At 31.1% G+C, this 21,194-nt stretch overlaps 1 protein-coding gene across 1 annotated transcript; it reads right to left on the minus strand.

Annotated features, from left to right (window-relative positions):
* Positions 1 to 16,892: 16,892 nt before the first annotated feature.
* Positions 16,893 to 19,642, minus strand: LOC124936371 (very-long-chain 3-oxoacyl-CoA reductase-like protein At1g24470). Its single transcript, XM_047476867.1, has 3 exons — positions 19,003 to 19,642; positions 17,670 to 17,739; positions 16,893 to 17,323 (listed from the first exon to the last, which is right to left on the minus strand). The coding sequence occupies exons 1-3, from the start codon at positions 19,620 to 19,622 to the stop codon at positions 17,042 to 17,044; spliced, it is 972 nt and encodes a 323-aa protein (XP_047332823.1). The 5' UTR covers positions 19,623 to 19,642; the 3' UTR covers positions 16,893 to 17,041.
* Between the last annotated feature and the right edge of the window lie 1,552 nt (positions 19,643 to 21,194).

The following is a 21,194-nucleotide window of genomic DNA, read 5'->3' on the forward strand; positions in this document are numbered from 1 at the left end:
TATCTAATACAAGATTTCTGAAGCCTATGTTATCTATTCTTACACACTATTTGTATTTCTCCCCCTAAAAAATTGATGTATAAGACCATCTCCAACGGGCATACAAATCTCATTATGTGTACCCATTCTTCCTTCAACCGGATCCCATACTAAACGCAAAATGCATTTTATTGCTTCTCTCTTCCGGACACTATTCCTCCCCTTTTCAAAATGGCCTTTAATCTATTTTTATTTTTTATTTTTTATATAACTTTAAATATTTATAATACAAATTGATCCTTTAACTTATTTTTTTTACTTTTAAAATAAAAAATTATAATATTTTTTAAATATATAATTAAATCATTAAATTGTATTATAGTTGAAATTTTATTTTATTTATTTTATATTTTATAAATAAAATTTTATAATTGTATTATACTTGAATTGATATATTCATATTTCTTTTTATTAATAATGTTTGTTTTAATATAATATATTTTTTTATTTAGATGTATTATTGAATTATTTGTTGTGTATAAATTGTTAATATATAATAAATTTTATTAAATCAATAAGAAAAAAATGAGGTTAAATATGTAAAGTTAATAAATATATAGATAATTTTAATAAGGTTAAAAAGTTAGTGTAAGAAAGGAATATTTTAAGAATATACTTTTAAGTTTGAAAATAAGTTTTTGGGTTGAAGATGAATTAATGTTTGACGTGATGTTTACTGTATTTTGAGTTTGAGAATAAGTTTATGAGTTAGAGATAGTCTAATAAGATACTCTAATCATACGGTATTATATAGATACAGTTAGTAGTATATATATATATTTTTAGCTATTTAGTGAGTGGTGACTGGTTTGGAGCTAAACTTTTTAATTTTGTTAATTTACTAAATAACAAAGTCCATGATTGTAATCTTATTTGGAATTTTATGTATTAATTATTTTTTACATGCTCTCATTTAAGATAAACATAGTATGAATAGTGAATTAGGGCGTGGATCAATGTAAGGGCTCGGTCCGTTTGCCAAACTCCTCGAAAAATTTCCCATTTTTGGTATATACCAAAAGAAAAAAAAATATTTTTTTACGATAAAAATGTGACAATATATCTTAATGTCTTCAATTTTTTTAATTTAATTCACAGTTTGTTTATTTAATTATTATAAAAATGATAAAATTTTAAAATTCGTTATTTTTTTAAACTTATTTAAAAAAAAAAAATTACTCTAACTCAGATATTTGAATCCGTACATGAGTGAATCCATTACTAAAAGAATTCAATCATTTTAATAATTTTTTTTAAAAGAATTCATTAAAGGGGCCATTAGTGCAATAGATTTGAATTCTGAATATATTGATTTTATAATTTAATTTTATTTTATCATGTTTATAGGGTTAAATCCTTAGATATGTTAAAATTTATCTTCATTTATAAAAATAAGAAACAATTTTTACATTTGGAGCCTTTACGGAGATGTTAATAAATTTATGACAAAAAAAACATATATTTAATTTTAATGTATACCATCATTTAATGCAAATCATGAAAGAATCAATTTAAAAGATTCTCTAATGCCTTCTATACATTTAATATTCATTTAATGACAGTTAGTGTTTGACAAATCACAAGAAGACACATATCCACATATTAAAGACTTAGATAATAATTTATTAGGATAATTATGTTAGTAAATAATAATGTTTTTAAGGCATGTTAAACTTTGGAAACACATTATTCCCTCACATAATTATCCTAAACGTCATCGTTTTAATTTAATAATTTGAGCCACCAAACATTCATAAGGGTGAATTGGTTGGCTACTCTGCTGATTATTTATTTATTTTTAGGAGGGTGAAATTTAAACCATTTTATATCTTTGTCAAATATATATATATATATATATTTAAAAATTGAAGAAGAATTTGCTCTATAAAAAAAAATATAACATCAATTTGAACAATGAAACTTTATAGTCTCTTAGTGAAAAGACTATTTATTTTAAGACATGAAATTTCAAAATTTAAAATCTATCTAAATAATTTTAAAATGTTATTTACAGCATCCTAATTGAAATATTTGACTTTGATAAAATTTGAGTTCTTTTGAATACCAATACAATTAGAATAACTTGAAATTTTCAAAATCTTATACATTATATTTGATTATCCTAGCATAATAATATAAGAATTCAACCATTTTTTAATTTTTTTTAAAGAAGTTACTATTGTTTCAACTCAAAACAAATTTTTTTAAAAAAAAAATTGAACATGAGAACTTTGATATTTTGTGTAAGAATTTTGTTAGTTAAATTATCTTAATGGAATTTTATCACTTGAGTTAAATAGTTAAAGTGTTTATAAAACTAATCATCTAGACTTTATAAAACCATACCATTAATTGCCCAATTAGAACAACTTGTACAACAGTTTTGTAACATAATTTTTTGAAAGTTTTTTTTATCTCGATAGTTATCCCCATAACTTACTTTTCTCTTGAGTGAAACAAAAAACCAAATTGGTAGGCGCTACTACAGTATTTTTATTTATTTTTTAATTAAGGAGAACTAACATAACACCCACAACCTTAGTACGTTTATAGTTATCAATTTATACTAGTTTTGACTCCCCTTTTTTTAGAGTTGTCACATACTTATTGAGATATTAAGAAGAAAATCAATTTTTAGTTTTTTATCCATCTTTTCCTAAATCATGCATATATTTTATTGTCAATAATCTTAAACATAAAATATTAAGAAATCACATATATTTATAGGCGTGTAACAATGTTAGAGAAATAGTACCTATAAAAAAAATAAACCATTGGTTTATAAATAAGATAAAATCCAAACGTACCCTTATTTCTGTTAGAAATAATATTTTATTTTTTTTTGTATTTTTTAAAAAATTATTAAATCATTTAAAAGTACAAAATAAGAGAAATGTTAAAAATAGAAATGCAAACATGCTAGGCCAATTGTCGGACAGTATGGGCAGAAGAATCCGAGCTCAAACATTTGAGCGTGTTCATAGGCGCGAGCTAAGCGTGGGTCGGTCGCGAATGGGTTCGCGGGTCTGGACACATCTGTATTCTTGGCTCAGTTGGCTGGGGGCTCTGACTCAGGGAAAGGAAATGAAGTCTCGAGTTCGGGAGTTGCTATTTCTTTTTTTACATTTTGGAAAGTGGGAAAGGTTTAAATTATAATCGGGATGAATGTTAACAGAACGACGTGCTGAGCGTATTGGTATAAGGTGTGGACGCAACGGTGGGAAGAAGGGACCCGAGTTTGATTTTCGCAAAGTTTTTTTTTTCAGTCAGAAGACAGACGTTTCGCTTGATCGCCTAACTCTTTTTTGTGGTCGAAGAATAAGCCAACGATTGTGTTTTTCTTGATCGGGTGTTCAAGAACACAACTAGTCACTAGACCTAGACCAAAACGAAATTTCAATGAACCTTTTTCGTTTTTCTCAACATTGGATCACCACCTCCTTAATTTTGAACCTCAACATAGAATCAAATACATCCTTCCAAACCAAACATCAGCACAGTCTCTGTTGGGTTAGCTAATTTGGCAGTTGAGCCTGACAAATTAATAAAGCCCATTAGGGCATATTTAATTAAGGAAAAAACACAGCAATTTAGTTTTTGTTCTCTCTCCCTCTTCCTCCATTGAAACAACAGGTTCTTCTTCTAATTTCCTTTATATCTTCTCCATTTGATTAGTCATCTTTAGTAGCGATGATAATGTATGTGAATGACAAGTTAGGATGAGGTTAATTGATAACTTTGATTAGATTACCTCTAGGCTTGTATTGAACAACATTGTATACCCATTTGATATAATGAATGATTTAAGTGGCCGAAATGTCCTGTGGTTTTTACCTAATTTAGGTTTTCCACGTAAGATCTTGGTGTCTTGCTCTCTGTTTCTTTGATTGTTTGATGCTCAATTGAATTGATTGCCTATTTGATTATACAGAAGGGGAAAAAAATTGTTAGGCTTTGTTGTAACTTGTCTATTTCTAGATTGCTAAACATGTGCTATTATTTTTTATTTCTCTAACAAGTGGTATCAGAGCTGAGTTCGTTTAGTAGCGCTTCTTGTATAATTCAAATGGAAGAATCGTTGAGTAGTAATGGCACGATGATCAAACTCACAACTGCCAATTACACAATTTGGAAGTCACGGATGAAGGACTTATTGTGTAATTATGATTATGAAGACACTATTTTGGGTGATAAAGGCAAACCAGAAGCTATGACAGATGCAGATTGGAAGAAGCTGAACAGAAAGGCAGTTGGTAAAATCAGGCAATGGGTTGACAACAGTGTGTATCAGTATGTGGCTACTGAGGTTAATTCTTATAAAGTGTGGACTATTTTGAGTGAGTTGTATGAGAAAAACAACACTCAAAACAGAGCATTTCTATTTAGGAAGCTTTGCTCGTTGAAATATCAAGATGGGTCTTCTATGTCTAAACATCTAAATGCTTTTCAGTGGATTCTAAATGAGTTGGCTGCGATAGGAATGAAATTCGATGATGAGCTTCATGCTATGTGTTTGATTAATTCTCTGCCTGATAGTTGGGAGACACTTGTGATTTCAATTACCAATTCTGTTTCACAAAGCAAGATCACTTTGAAAATGATGAAAGAGAGCGTGTTGAATGAAGAGGCTAGAAAAAAATAACATGGCTTCTCGACTCCAAGTCAGGTGTTCGTGACTGAGAAAAGGGGTAGAAGTAAAAGTAAAACTCTAAAGAATCGCAGTGGCAGTTCAAACATGTCACAGGGAACATCCAACTCGAGAAAAGAGATTACATGTTATCATTGTGGCAATGCAGGACACAAGAAGTATCAGTGCAGATCTTTGAAGCGGGAACAAAAGGAGAATAAGCAAGATGGAAGTAGTAAAGTTGCAGATGTGGGTGGTGTTGGGAATTTTGAAATGAAGATTACTTTTATACTGTAATCTAGCAATGTGAGATGGGTAAATGCACATGTTATCCAAGTCTAAAACAGAAGATCAAACGCAGAACAAAACAACACCAGATTTACGTGGAAAACCCTCTCAACCTGGAGGGTAAAAAACCACGGGGCCAACCAGCAAATTTCACTATAAGTAAGAAACAAATACAAATGTTCTTCTCAACTTTAAACCCAAAGTTGAGGCATACAAAACAGAGAAAACCAGATTCATTCAGACTTAAGCTAGTCTAGATATAATATAACAAGAGATTGAAACCTGAAGGTGAAAATGTAAGAGATCTACTGCCTCTTTCTCTTCTTCTTCCTCTGTTTCTTCTCCTCTGTTTTTTCTCTTCTTTGCAGAATGACTTCTCTCTCTAGAAGTGATAGAATGAGCAGCATTCTTAGGGTTTTGTTTGTTTTATTAAATGCCTAATTGGGCTGGACCTAAAGGCCCAACAATCTCCCCCTCCAGCCCACGGAGAGAGGTACACCGATCTTCAAGTCATCACTTGGTATTCATGTCGACAAGCCGACAATAGAGCTCGAGCTTGTCTTTTGGAACAATCTTCGTAAACATGTCTGACGGGTTCTTATCCGTGTGGATTTTCTTCAACTTCATCTGCTGGTTTTCTATTACATCTCTTAACCAATGAAACCTCACATCAATATGCTTAGTTCTGGAATGATATGTAGCATTCTTGCTCAAATCTATGGCACTCTGGCTATCACAAAAAACAATTGCATCTTCTTGTTGCATACCAAGCTCTAGGAGAAATCTAATCATCCACAATAACTCCTTACCAACTTCAGTTGCTGCAATGTATTATGCTTTTGTTGTTGATAAAGCCACACATTTCTGCAATTTGGATTGCCATGACACGGCCCCCTGCAAAAGTAAACACATAACCCGAAGTGGATTTTCTGTGATCTAGATCTCCAGCCATATCAGCATCTGTGTAACCTTCTAATACAACTTCACCATTTCCAAAACTCAAACACAAATTGGAAGTGCCTCTTAGATATCTAAGATTCCACTTCACTGCTTCCCAATGTTGTTTTCCTGGATTAGAGAGGAACCTACTTACCACACCGACTGCATGCGCTATATCTGGCCTAGTGCAAACCATTGCATACATCAAACTCCCTACAACTGAGGAGTATGGAACACTTGACATTTCATCATTTTCTTTCTCTGTTGATGGACACATCTTTTTGCTCAATTTAAAATGGCTAGGAAGTGGACAACTTACTTCCTTTGCTCCTTGTATGTTGAATCTTTCAAGCACCCTTTCAATGTACTTCTCTTGTGACAACCAAAGTCTCTTAGCTTTTCTGTCACGAGTAATCTGCATTCCCAATATCTGACGTGCTTGGCCCATGTCCTTCATGTCAAATGTCTTGGACATCTCCTTCTTCAACATTGCTATTTTCTCAGCATCATGTCCTACAATCAACATATCATCAACATAAAGTAAAAGGATCAGAAACTTTCCATTAGAAAATCTTTTGAACTAAACACACGGATCTGCCTTGGTTCTCTAGTACCCATGACTCATCATAAAAGAGTCAAATTTCTTGTACCACTGTCTCGGAGCTTGTTTCAACCCGTATAGACTCTTCTTCAATTTGCAAACCATGTTCTCCTTTTCTTTCACTTCAAAACCCTCTGGTTGCACCATGTAGATCTCTTTTTCCAAGTTACCATGAAGAAATGTAGTTTTTACATCAAGTTGCTCAAGCTCAAGGTCTAAGTTAGCTACTAGACCTAACATTGTACGAATGGAAGTCATCTTTACCACTGGTGAGAAAATCTCCTCAAAGTCGATGCCCTGTTTCTGTCCAAAACCCTTTACAACAAGTCGAGCTTTGTACTTCATAATTTCTCCATTTTCATCTCTCTTTAGCTTGAACACCCATTTGTTTCTCAATGTCTTTCGACCCTTAGGAAGTTCCACCAGCTCATATGTGCCCATCTCTTGCAATGACTTCATCTCATCTTTCATTGCATTCTGCCACTTAATTTTGTCTTTATGAACTTGTGCCTCCTGAAAACTTTTTGGCTCTCCTTCTTCTGTCAATAGAATATACTCTGAAGAAGGGTACCTTTTAGAAGGTTGGTGCTCTCTCTCAGACCTTCTTAATGGAGGCTTTTCTGGCTCCTCTTGACGATGTTACTCCCCCTGCTCAGGAACACCATAAACAGTCTCATCATCATTACTACCATTTATGTCAGAAGTTTCCTCAGTGGCTTCTTCATTTTGTTCATCTTCATCTGTTACTGTTGACTGTACATGTGAAGGAATTGGTATGAGTTCTATGGACTCATCAACCCTCTCTGACTTCTCAATGATTTCTGGATTTATCCCATTCTGACCCTCGAAGAACACAACATCTCTGCATCTAACAATTCTCTTCTTTTCTGGGTCCTATAATCTGTACCCAAATTCCTCATTTCCATACCCAAGGAAAATACATGGAATTGCTTTATCATCCAACTTGGATCTTTGCTCCTTTGAAATATGCACATATGCTTTGCATCCAAACACCCTTAGATGCGAGTATGAAATATTCTTCTTAGACCATACACTTTCTGGTATTTCAAACTTCAAAGGAACAGAGGGTGACCTGTTTATGAGATAGCAAGCTGTGCGAACTACTTCTGCCCAAAACTGTTTTGGCAACTTTGTCATCTTCAGCATGCATCTCACCTTTTCTACAATGGTGCGATTCATTCTCTCAACCACACCATTGTGTTGTGGAGTTCCAGGAACTGTTTTCTCATGTCGAATTCCATATTTTACACAATATGCTTTAAACTCCTTGGAGGTATACTCTCCCCCGTTATCAGAGCGAAGACATTTCAGCTTATTGTCTGTCTCTATTTCAACCATGACATGAAACTCTTGAAAGTAATTAAATACCTGGTCTTTCGTTCTCATGAAATAAACCCACACATTTCTAGATGCATCATCAATAAATGTTAGAAAGTATCGATTTCCACCCAATGACTCCTCCTCAAAAGGACCACACACATTAGAATAAACCAAGTCCAGCACATTCTGTTTCATTTCTGATGTTTAACTAAAAGAGACTCTGTGTTGCTTACCAAAAGGGCAGTAGTCACATAAATCCAAAACCTCATCTTTGGTTGAGGGGATATGAAGCTTCCTCACCAGAATTCACAGCCCTTTCTCACTCATGTGGCCGAGACGTTGATGCCATAGATTTAGAGAGTTTTCAGCTTGTACTGCATTCAACCCATTCTTGAGTATCTTCACATGGGTTCTGTATAAGGAGTTCCACGACTTCCCTTTTGCTACAATCATTGATCATTTGCTGAGCTTCCATTCTCCACGACCAAGGTAATGCTTGAATCCATCTTTGTCCAATGCATCACCTGATATTAAGTTTAGACGCAAATCAGGAATATGTCGCACATCTTTCAGTGTTAACTGATATCCCAACTCTGTCTGCAAACAAATATCACCAATACCCACAATGCTCGAGTGATTAGTATTACCCATCTTCACTGTACCAAGATCTCCAGCCTTGTAAGTCATGAAGAACTCTCTATTTGGTGTAGCATGATAGCAAGCACCTGTATCAACTATCCACTCAACTCCTTGGTGACTTTCTACATGTAGATATTGTTCTTTTTCACAAGAAAGAATCACTACATCATCTGCAGTTACTGTGGCTGTGGTATTTCTAATCTCATCATCTTTCTTCTGATTTTTGTCTTCATTCTGTAGTCTTTTCCAGGCTCTACAATTTTTCTTCATGTGACCTTCTTTACCATAGTGATAACATTGTCTTCCCTTAGATTTTGATCTGCCTCTGGACTTGCTATGGCCTCTTGATTGTTGTCGGTATTCAGCTCTTCCCCTGTTCTCTATGACAAGGGCCTGTGCACTATTTGTATTAGTTGACTTCCTTCTTGTCTCCTCATTGAACAAGCTGCTAGTAACTATACTCATAGTAAGAACACCATTCGGACCTACATTACTGACTGTCACAACCAATGTCTCCCAACTGTCGGGCAATGATCCCAAGAGCAATAAAGTTTGCAACTCATCTTCTAAGGTCATCTCCATCACTGACAATTGATTAATCAAGCTCTAGAATTCATTTAAATGCTCAGCAACACCTGCACCTTCTCTGAATTTCAGATTTACTAACTTTCGAATCAGAAATGCTTTGTTACCACTTGTTGGGAATTTTAAAATGAAGATTACTTTTATACTGTAATATAGCAATGTGAGATGGGTAAATGCACAGGTTATCCAAGTCTAAAACAGAAGATCAAACACACAACAAAACAACACCAGATTTACGTGGAAACCCTCTCAACCTGGAGGGTAAAAACCACGGGGCCAACCAGCAAATTTCACTATAAGCAAGAAACAGATACAAATGTTCTTCTCAACTTTAAACCCAAAGTTGAGGCATACAAAACAGAGAAAACCAGATTCATTCAGACTTAAGCTAGTCTAGATATAATATAACAAGAGATTGAAACCTGAAGGTGAAAATGTAAGAGATCTACTGCCTCTTTCTCTTCTTCTTCCTCTGTTTCTTCTCCTCTGTTTTTTCTCTTCTTTGCAGAATGGCTTCTCTCTCTAGAAGTGATAGAATGAGCAACATTCTTAGGGTTTTGTTTGTTTTATTAAATGCCTAATTGGGCTGGACCCAAAGGCCCAACAGGTGGTAACGACATCGATATTATTTACGATAATGATAATATAAACCTTGTTTATTAAGATACTCAATGGGTGGTAGACTCAGGTGCTTCTTATCATGTCACCAATCGTTGTGATATATTTCTTTCTTACACTAGTGGACAGTTTGGTTCAGTGACGTTGAGAAACCATGTTACGTGTAAGATTGTTAGAAAAGGAGATGTATGTTTGGATACTAACACTTCTTGCAAGTTACTTTTGAAGAATGTTCGACATGTTCCCGATATTCGGATGAATTTGATCTCTACTGGTATTCTTGATGATGAGGGCTATCATAGTTACTTTGGTGAAGGAAAATGGAAACTCAATAAGGGGTCTTTGTGATAGCTAAAGGAAAGAAGGTCAGTTCTCTTTATGTGACAGAGGCTAAGTCTTACGGGGGAAAAGCAAATGCAGTTAATAATTGTTAAGCACAACTTTGGCATAAGCGACTTGGTCACTTAAGTCAGAATGGCATGCGAGTTCTCTCCAAGATAATCGATCTTCAGGGCTTAAAGTCCACAAATTTAAAGACATGCACAAATTGCTTAGTTGGTAAACAACATAGAGTTTCCTTCAAAAGTTTCTCTCCATCTAGAAAGCCCAATATCCTAGATATGGTTCACACAGACATATGTTTTATGGATTCATTGACTTTAGGCGGTGCTCATTATTACATCACTTTTATCGATGATTGCTCAAGGAAGGTGTGGGCATATTGCTTGAAGACTAAGGATCAAACATTGGATTACTTGTTTCATGCTGAAGCGGAGAGAGAAACTGGGAAGAAGTTGAAATGTGTTCGTTCGGACAATGGTGGCGAATACAGAGGGCCATTTGTGGAATACTGTAAAAGTCATGGGATCAAGTTTTTGAAAACTGTGCCAAAAACACCTCAACAAAATGGAGTCGCGGAGAAGATGAACAGGTCTATCAATGAGAGAATTTTGTGTATGTTGTCTCATGCTAAGTTGTCAAAATTCTTTTGGGGAGAGACAATGAAGACATCGGTTGATCTGATAAACCTTTCACCCTCAACTCCTTTAGATGACAACGTTCCAGAAAGAGTTTGGAGAGGTAAAGACGTTTCTTATGATCACTTGAGAGCTTTTGATTGTAAAGTGTTTGTTCATGTTCCTCGAGATGAGAGAGCTAAGCTTGATAGCAAGACGAGACAATGTATCTTTATTGGGTATGGCCACGGAGAATTTGGGTACCGATGTTGGGATCCAGTTAACAAGAAACTCATTAGAAGCAGAGATGTGGTATTCTTTGAAGATTAGACCATTAAAGACTTTGAGAAAAAAGAAAAGCCAAAGTTTATGGAGAAGAAATTGCCCGATAATGGTAGGATTCGTACACCACAATCACAACCCAATGATGTGGAAAATGCCCAAGTTAAGGTTGATGAGACTCCTCTAGTTGATGCTGAGCCAACAGAGGAAGCTGAACAAGATGATGATAGTTCTCTAGAGCAATCCGATGATCAGCATATTAGAAGATCTAGTAGGCAGCGACAACCTTCTAGTAGGTATTCTCCCAATGAGTATGTGATGTTGATTGACGGGGGAGAAGCAGAAACCTATCAAGAAATATTGTCTCATGAACACAAGAACAAGTGGTTGGTGGCAATGCAAGAAGAGATACATTCCTTGCAAGAGAACGAGACTTATGACTTGGTGAAACTTCCGAAAGGAAAGAAGACATTGAAGAACAAGTGGGTATTCAAGTTGAAGCATCAAAAAAATAGCTCACAACTTCGATACAAAGCAAGACTAGTTGTGAAGGCTTTGGACATAAAAAAAGGATTGATTTTGAAGATATCTTCTCACCAGTTGTGAAGAGGTTATCCATCAGAGTTGTGTTAGCATTGGTTGCTAGTCAAGATTTGGAAATTGAACAACTAGATGTGAAGACTGCATTTCTCCATGGTGACTTGGAGAAGAGATCTATATGGAATAACCCGAGGGTTTCAAAGTTAAAGGTAAAGAAGATCTTGTCTGCAAGTTGAGGAAAAACTTGTATGGGCTCAAGCAAGCGCCTAGACAATGGTAAATAAAATTTAACTCCTTCATGGAAGCAAATGGGTACAGTAAGACTACTTCTGATCATTGTATTTTCATCAAGAGATACGGTGTTGATGATATGCTGATTGTTGGGAAAGATATTGCGAAAATTGAGAAGCTCAAAATAGATTTGAACAAGTCTTTTGCGATGAAGAATTTGGGTTCAGTGAAGCAGATCCTAGGCATGGAAATCACAAGAGACAGAAATAACATAACACTTTGGCTATCACAGAAGAAGTACATTGAGAAGGTACTTAAAGAGGTTTGCAATGAAAAATGCAAAACCGGTTTCAGTTCCACTTGTAGGTCATTTCAAGTTGAGTTCTAAACAATGTCCTACAAGTGAGAAAGAGAAATATGAAATGAAGAATGTACCTTATTCCTCCGCAGTTGGTAGTCTTATGTATGCCATGGTATGTACAAGACCGGACATAGCACACGCAGTTGGTGTTAGTCTGTATCTCTCCAACCCTGGAAAAGAACATTGGTTGGCTGTTAAGTGGATTTTTAGATTTCTTCGAGGTTCTTCGAAAGCACGTTTATGCTTCGGAAGTGATACTTCTATTTTGGAAGGCTTTACAGATTCTGATATGGAGGGTGATGTTGATTTAAGAAAATCCGTATCAGGTTTTTTGGTTACCTTTGCAGGCGGTGCTGTTTCGTGGCAATCAAGGTCACAGCAGTTTAGTTTTTGTTCTCTTTCCCTCTTCCTCCATTGAAGCAGCAATTCCTCCATTGAAGCAGCGGGTTCTTCTTCTAATTTCCTTTATCTCTTCTCCATTTGGTTAGCCATCTTTAGTGATGATGATAATGTATGTGAATGACAAGTTAGGATGAGGTTAGTTGATTACTTTGATTAGATAACCTCTAGGCTTTTATTGAATAACATTGTATACCCATTTGATATAGTGGATGATTTAAGTGGCCGAAGTGTCCCATGATTTTTACCTAATTTGAGTTTTCCACGTAAAATCTTGGTGTCTTGCTCTCTGTTTCTTTGATTGTTTGATGTTCAACTGAATTGACTGCCTATTTGATTATACAGAAGGGGAAAAGGAATTGTTAGGCTTTGTTGTAGCTTGTCTATTTCTGAATTGTTAAACAAGTGCTATTATTTTCGATCTCTCTAACAGTCTCAAACATAAAAATCCAGATTTTCCTAATATGTTAAGAACGTCATTTATCAATTGAAGAGTTCTAGTTGTTTTTCAAGTACTTAAAACATTTCTAAAATGTATTTATAAACTGTCCACCAAACTTAGAACAAAACAAACACAACACAACTCGAAAATGAAATTTGCACAAATGAGTTCTAAAAAAAATTGAAATTTGATTTTTCGTTTTTAGTTCGTTTCAAACTCCACATTCAATATAGAATCATTGCATGATACATTTAGAACTACGCTATAGGAAATGATCGATTAAAAGATGGCTCAAGAAAGGTGCTCCAGCTGATCCCGAAATAATTTGAAACTCCTAATTCCAAAAGTTAGAAAATCTGGAGAACTCCAAGAATAACAATGGTGCTCCCAAACAAATGGCTTACAATCAAGGAATTTGTGTTAATTAAAGTGAGAGGGGTGACTTTTACTCAAACGTCCTCAAATGCTTCTTTGCCACAATCATTTATCAAATTTGGGTGAACGAAATGCAAGGGATTTTACGAGGACCCGAAGAACCATGGATAAGTCGAGAGGGATGTGGTCAATGATGGTATCTCACTCATTAATACGTGGAGGTGAATCCCCATTACTCAACAATTAACATTGGATCCTTTGCCAAAATTTGTATATTCGATAGGATGAAATCAGAGAAACAACGATCTTGTTGAGTTATAAAGATTACACTTATAATAAATTCTACAATAATTTATTAGAGTTTATTGGTTTTGTATTTGGATTTAGTTTGGGTCTGACCAAGAGTTGTTTATATTTTATTATCCGAATATTTATCCTATAAATATGTTATTATTAAAAATTTACATTGATAAGATATAAATCTAAAGAGATAAAATGTGAGACAAACACTCTATATTTCTTCTTTTTTTTCATAGTGAAATCTGGTGGCGATTGAAGTGGACGTAGTTTATTTGAGTGAAGCACTATAAATCTGTGTTTTCTTGTTTTCTTTTTTTCTTTCTTTTTTCCATATCGTTTCAAACGACGTTATGTTGTTTAAAGAAATAGAAGTGACAGGAGAGGGAATGAAATGTCATCATCTCATTAGTTGAAAAATGAAAAAGTGTGAGAAAAAATAAAAAATAAATAAATTATTTTATTTTTTTAACCAATCCTATTATGTCACGTCAATCCCTCCCCGATCACTTTGTCTAATCACTGATTTTGAGCATCAGTTTGGGTAAACGATCACATTGCGATTGTGATTACTTTCATTTTCCAACTTAAAATCATCCAAAATTGAAGGATTTAGTTTTTCCAAAAAGATGGAGAAGACGATGTTCCGCAATCTCGGTCCCACGTTTTCGACGATCCTTCGAGCGTTGGGGGTGTCTCGCGTTCGTTGACTGCATCCAAAGCCCTATTGCCGCTTCCGTTGGCCTTGACCTAGGCCTTCTGCCTATGATCGCAGGACTAGTTGTTTGTCTTTGCGCCTAAGTCTCGTTTGACTTGATGTATTTTTTGTTTATTTACAAAAACAAAAGACAACAAATTAATTAATAGATAAAATCTCATTAATTCATTTTAATTTGTTTGATTTATTTACATCATTTTCATTTTTCAATAAATTCAAATTTTAATTCTAAACATAAGGTGGAAAATGTGTGTACAAGTTTATAAATAAAAAGAGAGCCATAGACAATAAAGGAGATATAAACATACCCTAATAAAACACCAATCCTTGTAGGAGAATGACTAAATAAAACTCTCCTTTAATAGCAAAGAAACCTAAAGAATGAAACCCATGATATGATGTAATTATTTGAAATATACTATAAATAGTGTATGGCCGGCATTAATAAGAAATTTGTTGACATTACGAAAGTAAGATTGCAAGCTTTATCATCATTGGATTCAACAATTTCTAATATTATATGATATAAAGAGAGTCAAATTTCATTTGGCTACATTTATCTCAATTAATTCATATTTCTTATTTTCCATTTAGGAACAATAGATTCAGTTCCAAAGTTATTATAATACCTTTAATTTTTTTTGTATTTATTTTTATATATTCTAATGATTTTAATTTATAAATTGTATATAAGTTCATTTTCAAATTTGTTTTCCAACCAATATTAATCAATTCATGTTAAATGAGCTGGGTAAGTTCATTTCATTAAAAAAATTGTTTAATTGTAGGGTATGATAATTGAGAAAATTATTCAAAATTTTATGAGTGTTGCTATAAATTATAATAACAAAATAAAATAAAATGTTATAAATTATGCCAAAAAAATATTTTTTGGAACCATTTATAAAATAAAATAATATAACACGAAAATCACGTCATATACATTTCTTTTGTATTTTTTTTTAGAATTGAACATAAAACTTCTATTCTCTTAAGGCTTATAAAAGAAACAAATTAGAAGTAAATCTTACATGTATCCTAATTTATTTTCCTTCGGTAAATGACGACGGAATTTGAGAGAATAAGGAAGAGAATGATGTTGCATTACCTCATTGTTGAAAAAAATAATAATAAAAATGAGAAGAGATAAATTATTTTATTTTTTCAATCCATTAAAATACTATACGCATTTCCTCATTAGTCATTTGATATTTAAGGGTTGATTTAATTTATTTTGAATGAGATTCTATCTTGGGGCCTAAGCCAAAGTAGTAATTAGGGCAAATACATATATATTTATTATAAATTCATTAGCTAGCTATAATACTATTAATTAATAAGCACTAGTTAGCTAACGTACACGCAAATATAATTATTGAGTATTCTTTACAAACATGCTAAGGTAGCAAATTAATTAAGGCCACATATATTTATATTATTTACTAAATTATTTAATTTATTGATTTTTGAAAAAAAAATGGTTTCATTACAAAAAAATTAACTCATTCTTTTCAGAACTAAACGCACACTAAATTGAAATAAATTAAAAAAAATTGTTAGTGAGATTTTTTTAATATTAATTTTTTTTAGAAATTTATAATACAAAAATGAAAATAGGTATTTTGTAGCCATTCTACTATTATCAATATATAATTGATTTTTTTTTTGCTTAATAAATATTTTATAGCCATTCTACTATTATAAGTGTTTTTTTTTTATGTAAAAATAATTCCACGGAAAATTAATTAGATATTATTATAAGGAAAAATAATGTTTTTAAACAAAATTAAATTTGATATGGACTCAAACTGATTTTTTTTAAATTGTTAAATAAAAACTGAAAATGAAAAACAAAATTAGTTAAAAAATAGTAATTATAAATTATTTCGTAAAAAGATTAAAATGAAAAGAAACTAAAAAAACAAATCAATTAAAATACTTAATAAAAAAATTCAATCGAATAAAATTGAAATAAAAAGAAAAATATGACATTAATACAAAATTTAAATTAAAAAATAATAATTAAGAAAACTGAATTTAAAATTAATAAAAGAATTAAATCACCAAATATTAATTTGAAATTTGAAAATAAAAAATAATTCTTAAAAAAACTGTAACTATTAAAATTGAAGCTAAAAAATTCAAAAACACAATTAAAATTATAAAAACTTAATTTATTTAAAAAGAAAAACTTGGTGACCAAATATTAATTTAAAAAACTGAAATAAAAAAATTAAAATTAAACTAAAACTTAAAAAAAACTAAGTTATATAATACAATAAATAATGAATTACTTCAGTCTAGTCAAAATTAATTCAAGCTCAATACAGGGTTTAAAAGAATGTAAAAAAATAAGAAGTTAATGAAATCAAATTAGAGTTATTTTAAATATAAATATAAAAACATGCTAAATTTGACCCAAAAAATGTTACTTTGATATATTTATATATTTGGCATAATTCTTACCCATTTTATATTAAAAAACTTAAATTATATTTTTCATATCTATTAATACAAACAAAAAATTATATAATTTTTTTATTTTGTCAGTTTTTAATTATAATTTATTGATGAATATAACAACATACAAAATATTATTAAAAGACCATTTTAAAACAATTAAGTATTATTCTGCTGAATTTACCATCAGTACAAACTAGCAAGTTGATGAAAAGTAATGTTTTATTACCAACAATATCGAGAAAGAAAGAAAAACATAAACCCGACTCGATTAGATCCGATCAGGGTCACCTTGAATAACAGTTAACTAGTACTATGTAGTCTATTATGTGATCGGTGTCTCCTCCCTTTTTCTCTTCTTTGGATTCCTATGGAGAGGCGCCATGCATCGATCACAAACTCCGGCAACAATGAGACAAGAAACCATTGAAAGGAATGGGTCCAATAAGGGGTGCACCTCGATTCATAACCGATGCGTCGGATTGCTGCCCTCGCGTAGTCGTCCGACGAAGGCACGAACATCGTCGGATTGCCTTTCAAGAATGCAACTTTTGCTGCCATCTTTGTTGAAACATACAAAGGAACCTGCAGTATTAATAATTAATTATGGAGTAATGAGAATCTTAGATAACCACACAAATATGGTACTAATAAAATTAAAATTAAAACTATCACAATAACAAAAAAAAACACGTAAATATGAACAATTAATTTCCTATATATGCAAATTCACAAACTCTCCTTTCCTAGACATTCTAATAATAGGTTATAAATAATATTCATAGAACAACTACAATTTATTAAAACAAAATTAAATACAACTTATAAGTCAATACTTAATTTCTTAATAATGGGTATCATAAAATATAAAAGATATTATATAAAAATCCCATTTTTTTTAATTATATATAAAAAGGTTCAATAATAATACCTGGCATTGGACATGTATCCCAAATTCCTTGTATTCCATGTGGAGGCTACTTGAGAACTTATCAATATACCTGTGCAATGGTTATCATTTAAAAATAAATAAATTATTATATATATATATATATATATATTCTTTGAATTAAATAAAATTATTTATTAAATGTTTTTAAATATTATTCTATTAAAATCAATATTAAATGAGATACTTAAAAAATATATGTATATATTTTTCAGTCAAACTTGATGGTTTTAAAAATGACAAATGTCCTTTAACTAGGTGGAAGTCAGGTCAGGACAATGTATATATTCACTTTAATTTAATATTTTTAATAAAAATAATATATAAACTAATATCAACACAATAAAGATCATATTGGTGGTAGGTATAAGTATAACAATAACCTATAATATATAAACTAATAAATTCATTCATTTGTATTTTTTTTTATATTTGAAAATTGAAACCCTATCTTCTTTCTTACAATTTTATTTTTTTGTTTTTTTTAATTTCCATTATCAACCAAACATTGCATTTACATCTCCCTCTTCCTTTATTAACCGTTTACATTCATCACATTATTCTCACCTCACTCCCCCCATACTTACAACACCAACCACCTCCTCTTCTCACCAATTGCCTCTAAGTAATTAATAATGCATGCTGCCATTTTTCCAACTTTAAAAAAATCTTATTTAATACACTTTCCAAAAAAAAATTAAAAAATTATAATAGCTCAAATTAAATACACTTAAAACAACTTAAAAATTGAAGTAATATCGATAATGTAATTAAATCATGCACCAAGGTAAAAAACTATAATGCGTTAACATGACATAATTTACATTAAGGTTGAGATATACTAAAACCAATACAAAATATAAAAAAATGTTTTAATATAATAATAACATTGTTACCTACTTCTTTTGATAACGTTGAGTTTCGTTTATCAGGAGTGTGACTAATCTTCGTGGGACAAACACATAACCCACCAATATACTTAACTTATTTAACTAAACGGGCAAAATTTGCATATGACAAGGTTAAAACTCATGACTTCTGAAAGAACGGTGCTTCCACCGTCTTTTGTCGATTAGGTTAGTAGAGGGGATTATTGCTCTATGGACTAAATATTCACCTATTTTAACCATTTATTTTCTTAATTTCACATTTGTTTTTCAAACCCAACTATAACTCTAATTCCTACCTACATTGATTACCCTCTTAAACAAATACTATTCCAAGTGAATTTGACCTAATATCAGAATCTAATCATAAATCTATCATATCATACAACTTATAAGAAAAGAAAAAGAAAAGAGAAAGAAATAGTTACGCTTTAGTTGCAGCATAAACAGCAAACAAAGGATGAGAAGGAACAACAATGGCAGCACCAGATCCAACATTAACAATCGCACCTCTCTTCCTTTCCATCATCCCTTTCAAAACAACTTTCGTAACCCTAGTTGTCCCTTCCAAATTCACCTTCACCACATTCATCCATTCTCTCTCCTCAACCTCATCAAAATATCTAGCTTCTTCATAAGTCACTCCTGCATTATTCACCACAACACCCAAATCAATACCCATCACCGCCGCCTCAACCGCCGCAATCACTCCTTCGCCGGCGCCGGATAAATCCACCGCCACACATCTTATCTGGGTATTCTTATATTTGCCCAAAATTAACTCCGAAACTAATTTCAACTTTCCTAGATCTCTGCTAACTAGTACGAGGTTTAACCCTTGTTCGGCTAACTGTATTGCCATGGATTTTCCTATCCCGTCTGTGGATCCGGTAACCAGAGCCCATGACCCGTAATTTTTTATCAGATTTTTGGGTTTTCTGATGAAGGTGATGAATACCCAGATTACAAAAGTTAGTATGTAATTGGAGAGACGAAGGAAACCGATGATAGCCGGAATTAGTATCCATAAAGGCTGCTCTTTTATCATAATTATGTGTTATGTGAGAGAGTGTTTGAGAATGTTTTATTTGAAAATAACATGCAAATGAATATATGTTACTTAATTAATTGTAGCACGCCACGATAATAACGACGTCTATCTAACGATTAATTAAAAATTTATGATATATAACTCATAACTGTTTTTATTAATGAAAATTTGATTATTAATTTATTAGTACGGATAATATATATTTGTTTCCTAAATTTTATTTTAATTATTTATACTGTATACTCCATTATTAGCATTTAAGTCTCAAGTACATGATATTTCATTATTTTAAAAGTTAGTAGGTTTGTTGAATATGTTTAATTTTTTTAGTTTTTTAATTTTTTTATATTAAACTTTTTTTTTATTGAATATTTTTTTTAACATACCATAATTACTATTTTTATTTTTAAAAAATAATATAATATTTTGTGTAAAAAAAGTAGTAGATTAATTATTTTGTCTTGATGTTTAAATATATATATATTGTTCTATTTTATGAATTTATTTATATATGTATTTATAAAAATAATTAATAATTTTACAACATTAATAAAGAAAAGACGGAAAAAAAATACCGTGTTAGATATATTAGTCTTTATTTTAATATTATGAATATTTAAAAATAATAGTTAGATTATTATTTTTTAAAAAGCATAGTAAAATTATAAAATAAATTAAAAAAATAATTAATAATATTTTCACATGTTTTAAATAATTGATAAATATTATTATTTTAATTTATAATGTTATTGTTTAATAAAATAGTGTATATTATATTTTTATAAATATTATTTTTAATATTTGAAATAGAAGAAGTTCAATAAAAATAAATAAAATAGTACTTAATTAACAAATAAAATATTAAAAATAGTTAAATTAATATATGTATAATTTAAAAAATAATAAAAAGATATATTGAATCTTATTTGATAATAAATAGAGTAAAAGGATTTAAAAAAAAATCTTAAAATTAACTTTTAAATTTAGTTATAAAGAAAGTACTAATTATTCTTTAATTATTTGAAACATATGCAAATGAATATAAGTCCATCATAAAGCTTAATTTATATAAAGGGGAATTATTATTTTGAGGACGCGCAATTGTTATTTAATGTTAAATATTTTATTAAGTTAAAGAAAACACTCATTTCCTTTTTCTTAATTAGTAATAGTGACTATACAAAAAAAATGGCTAAAAATTGTTTAAATTTGAAAGGACACAACCGCATACCAAAAGTGATCAAATTTTGATATTAATCTCAATAATATAAACAAAATATTATTTATTTATAAATATTTTAGATAAAATTAATATTATTAAAATTTAATTAATTTAAAATTAGTTAGTAAAAAATAAGTTTAATTCTAAATTTAATATTAATATTAAATATTTAAATTTTTAAAAAATATATAAATTAAAAAAATACTTACGTAAATTACTAAAAATAAGTTAATTATACCATTTATCTTGTTAGTTAATATAGATCGTTATAGTTTGTTCTTGTCTAAAAAATATTAGACGTGTTTTATATTATTATCGATCTCTATCGCGACTTTTTTTACCATCAC

This window comes from Impatiens glandulifera, chromosome 4 (assembly GCF_907164915.1).
Source record: "Impatiens glandulifera chromosome 4, dImpGla2.1, whole genome shotgun sequence".
NCBI lineage: Eukaryota > Viridiplantae > Streptophyta > Magnoliopsida > Ericales > Balsaminaceae > Impatiens > Impatiens glandulifera.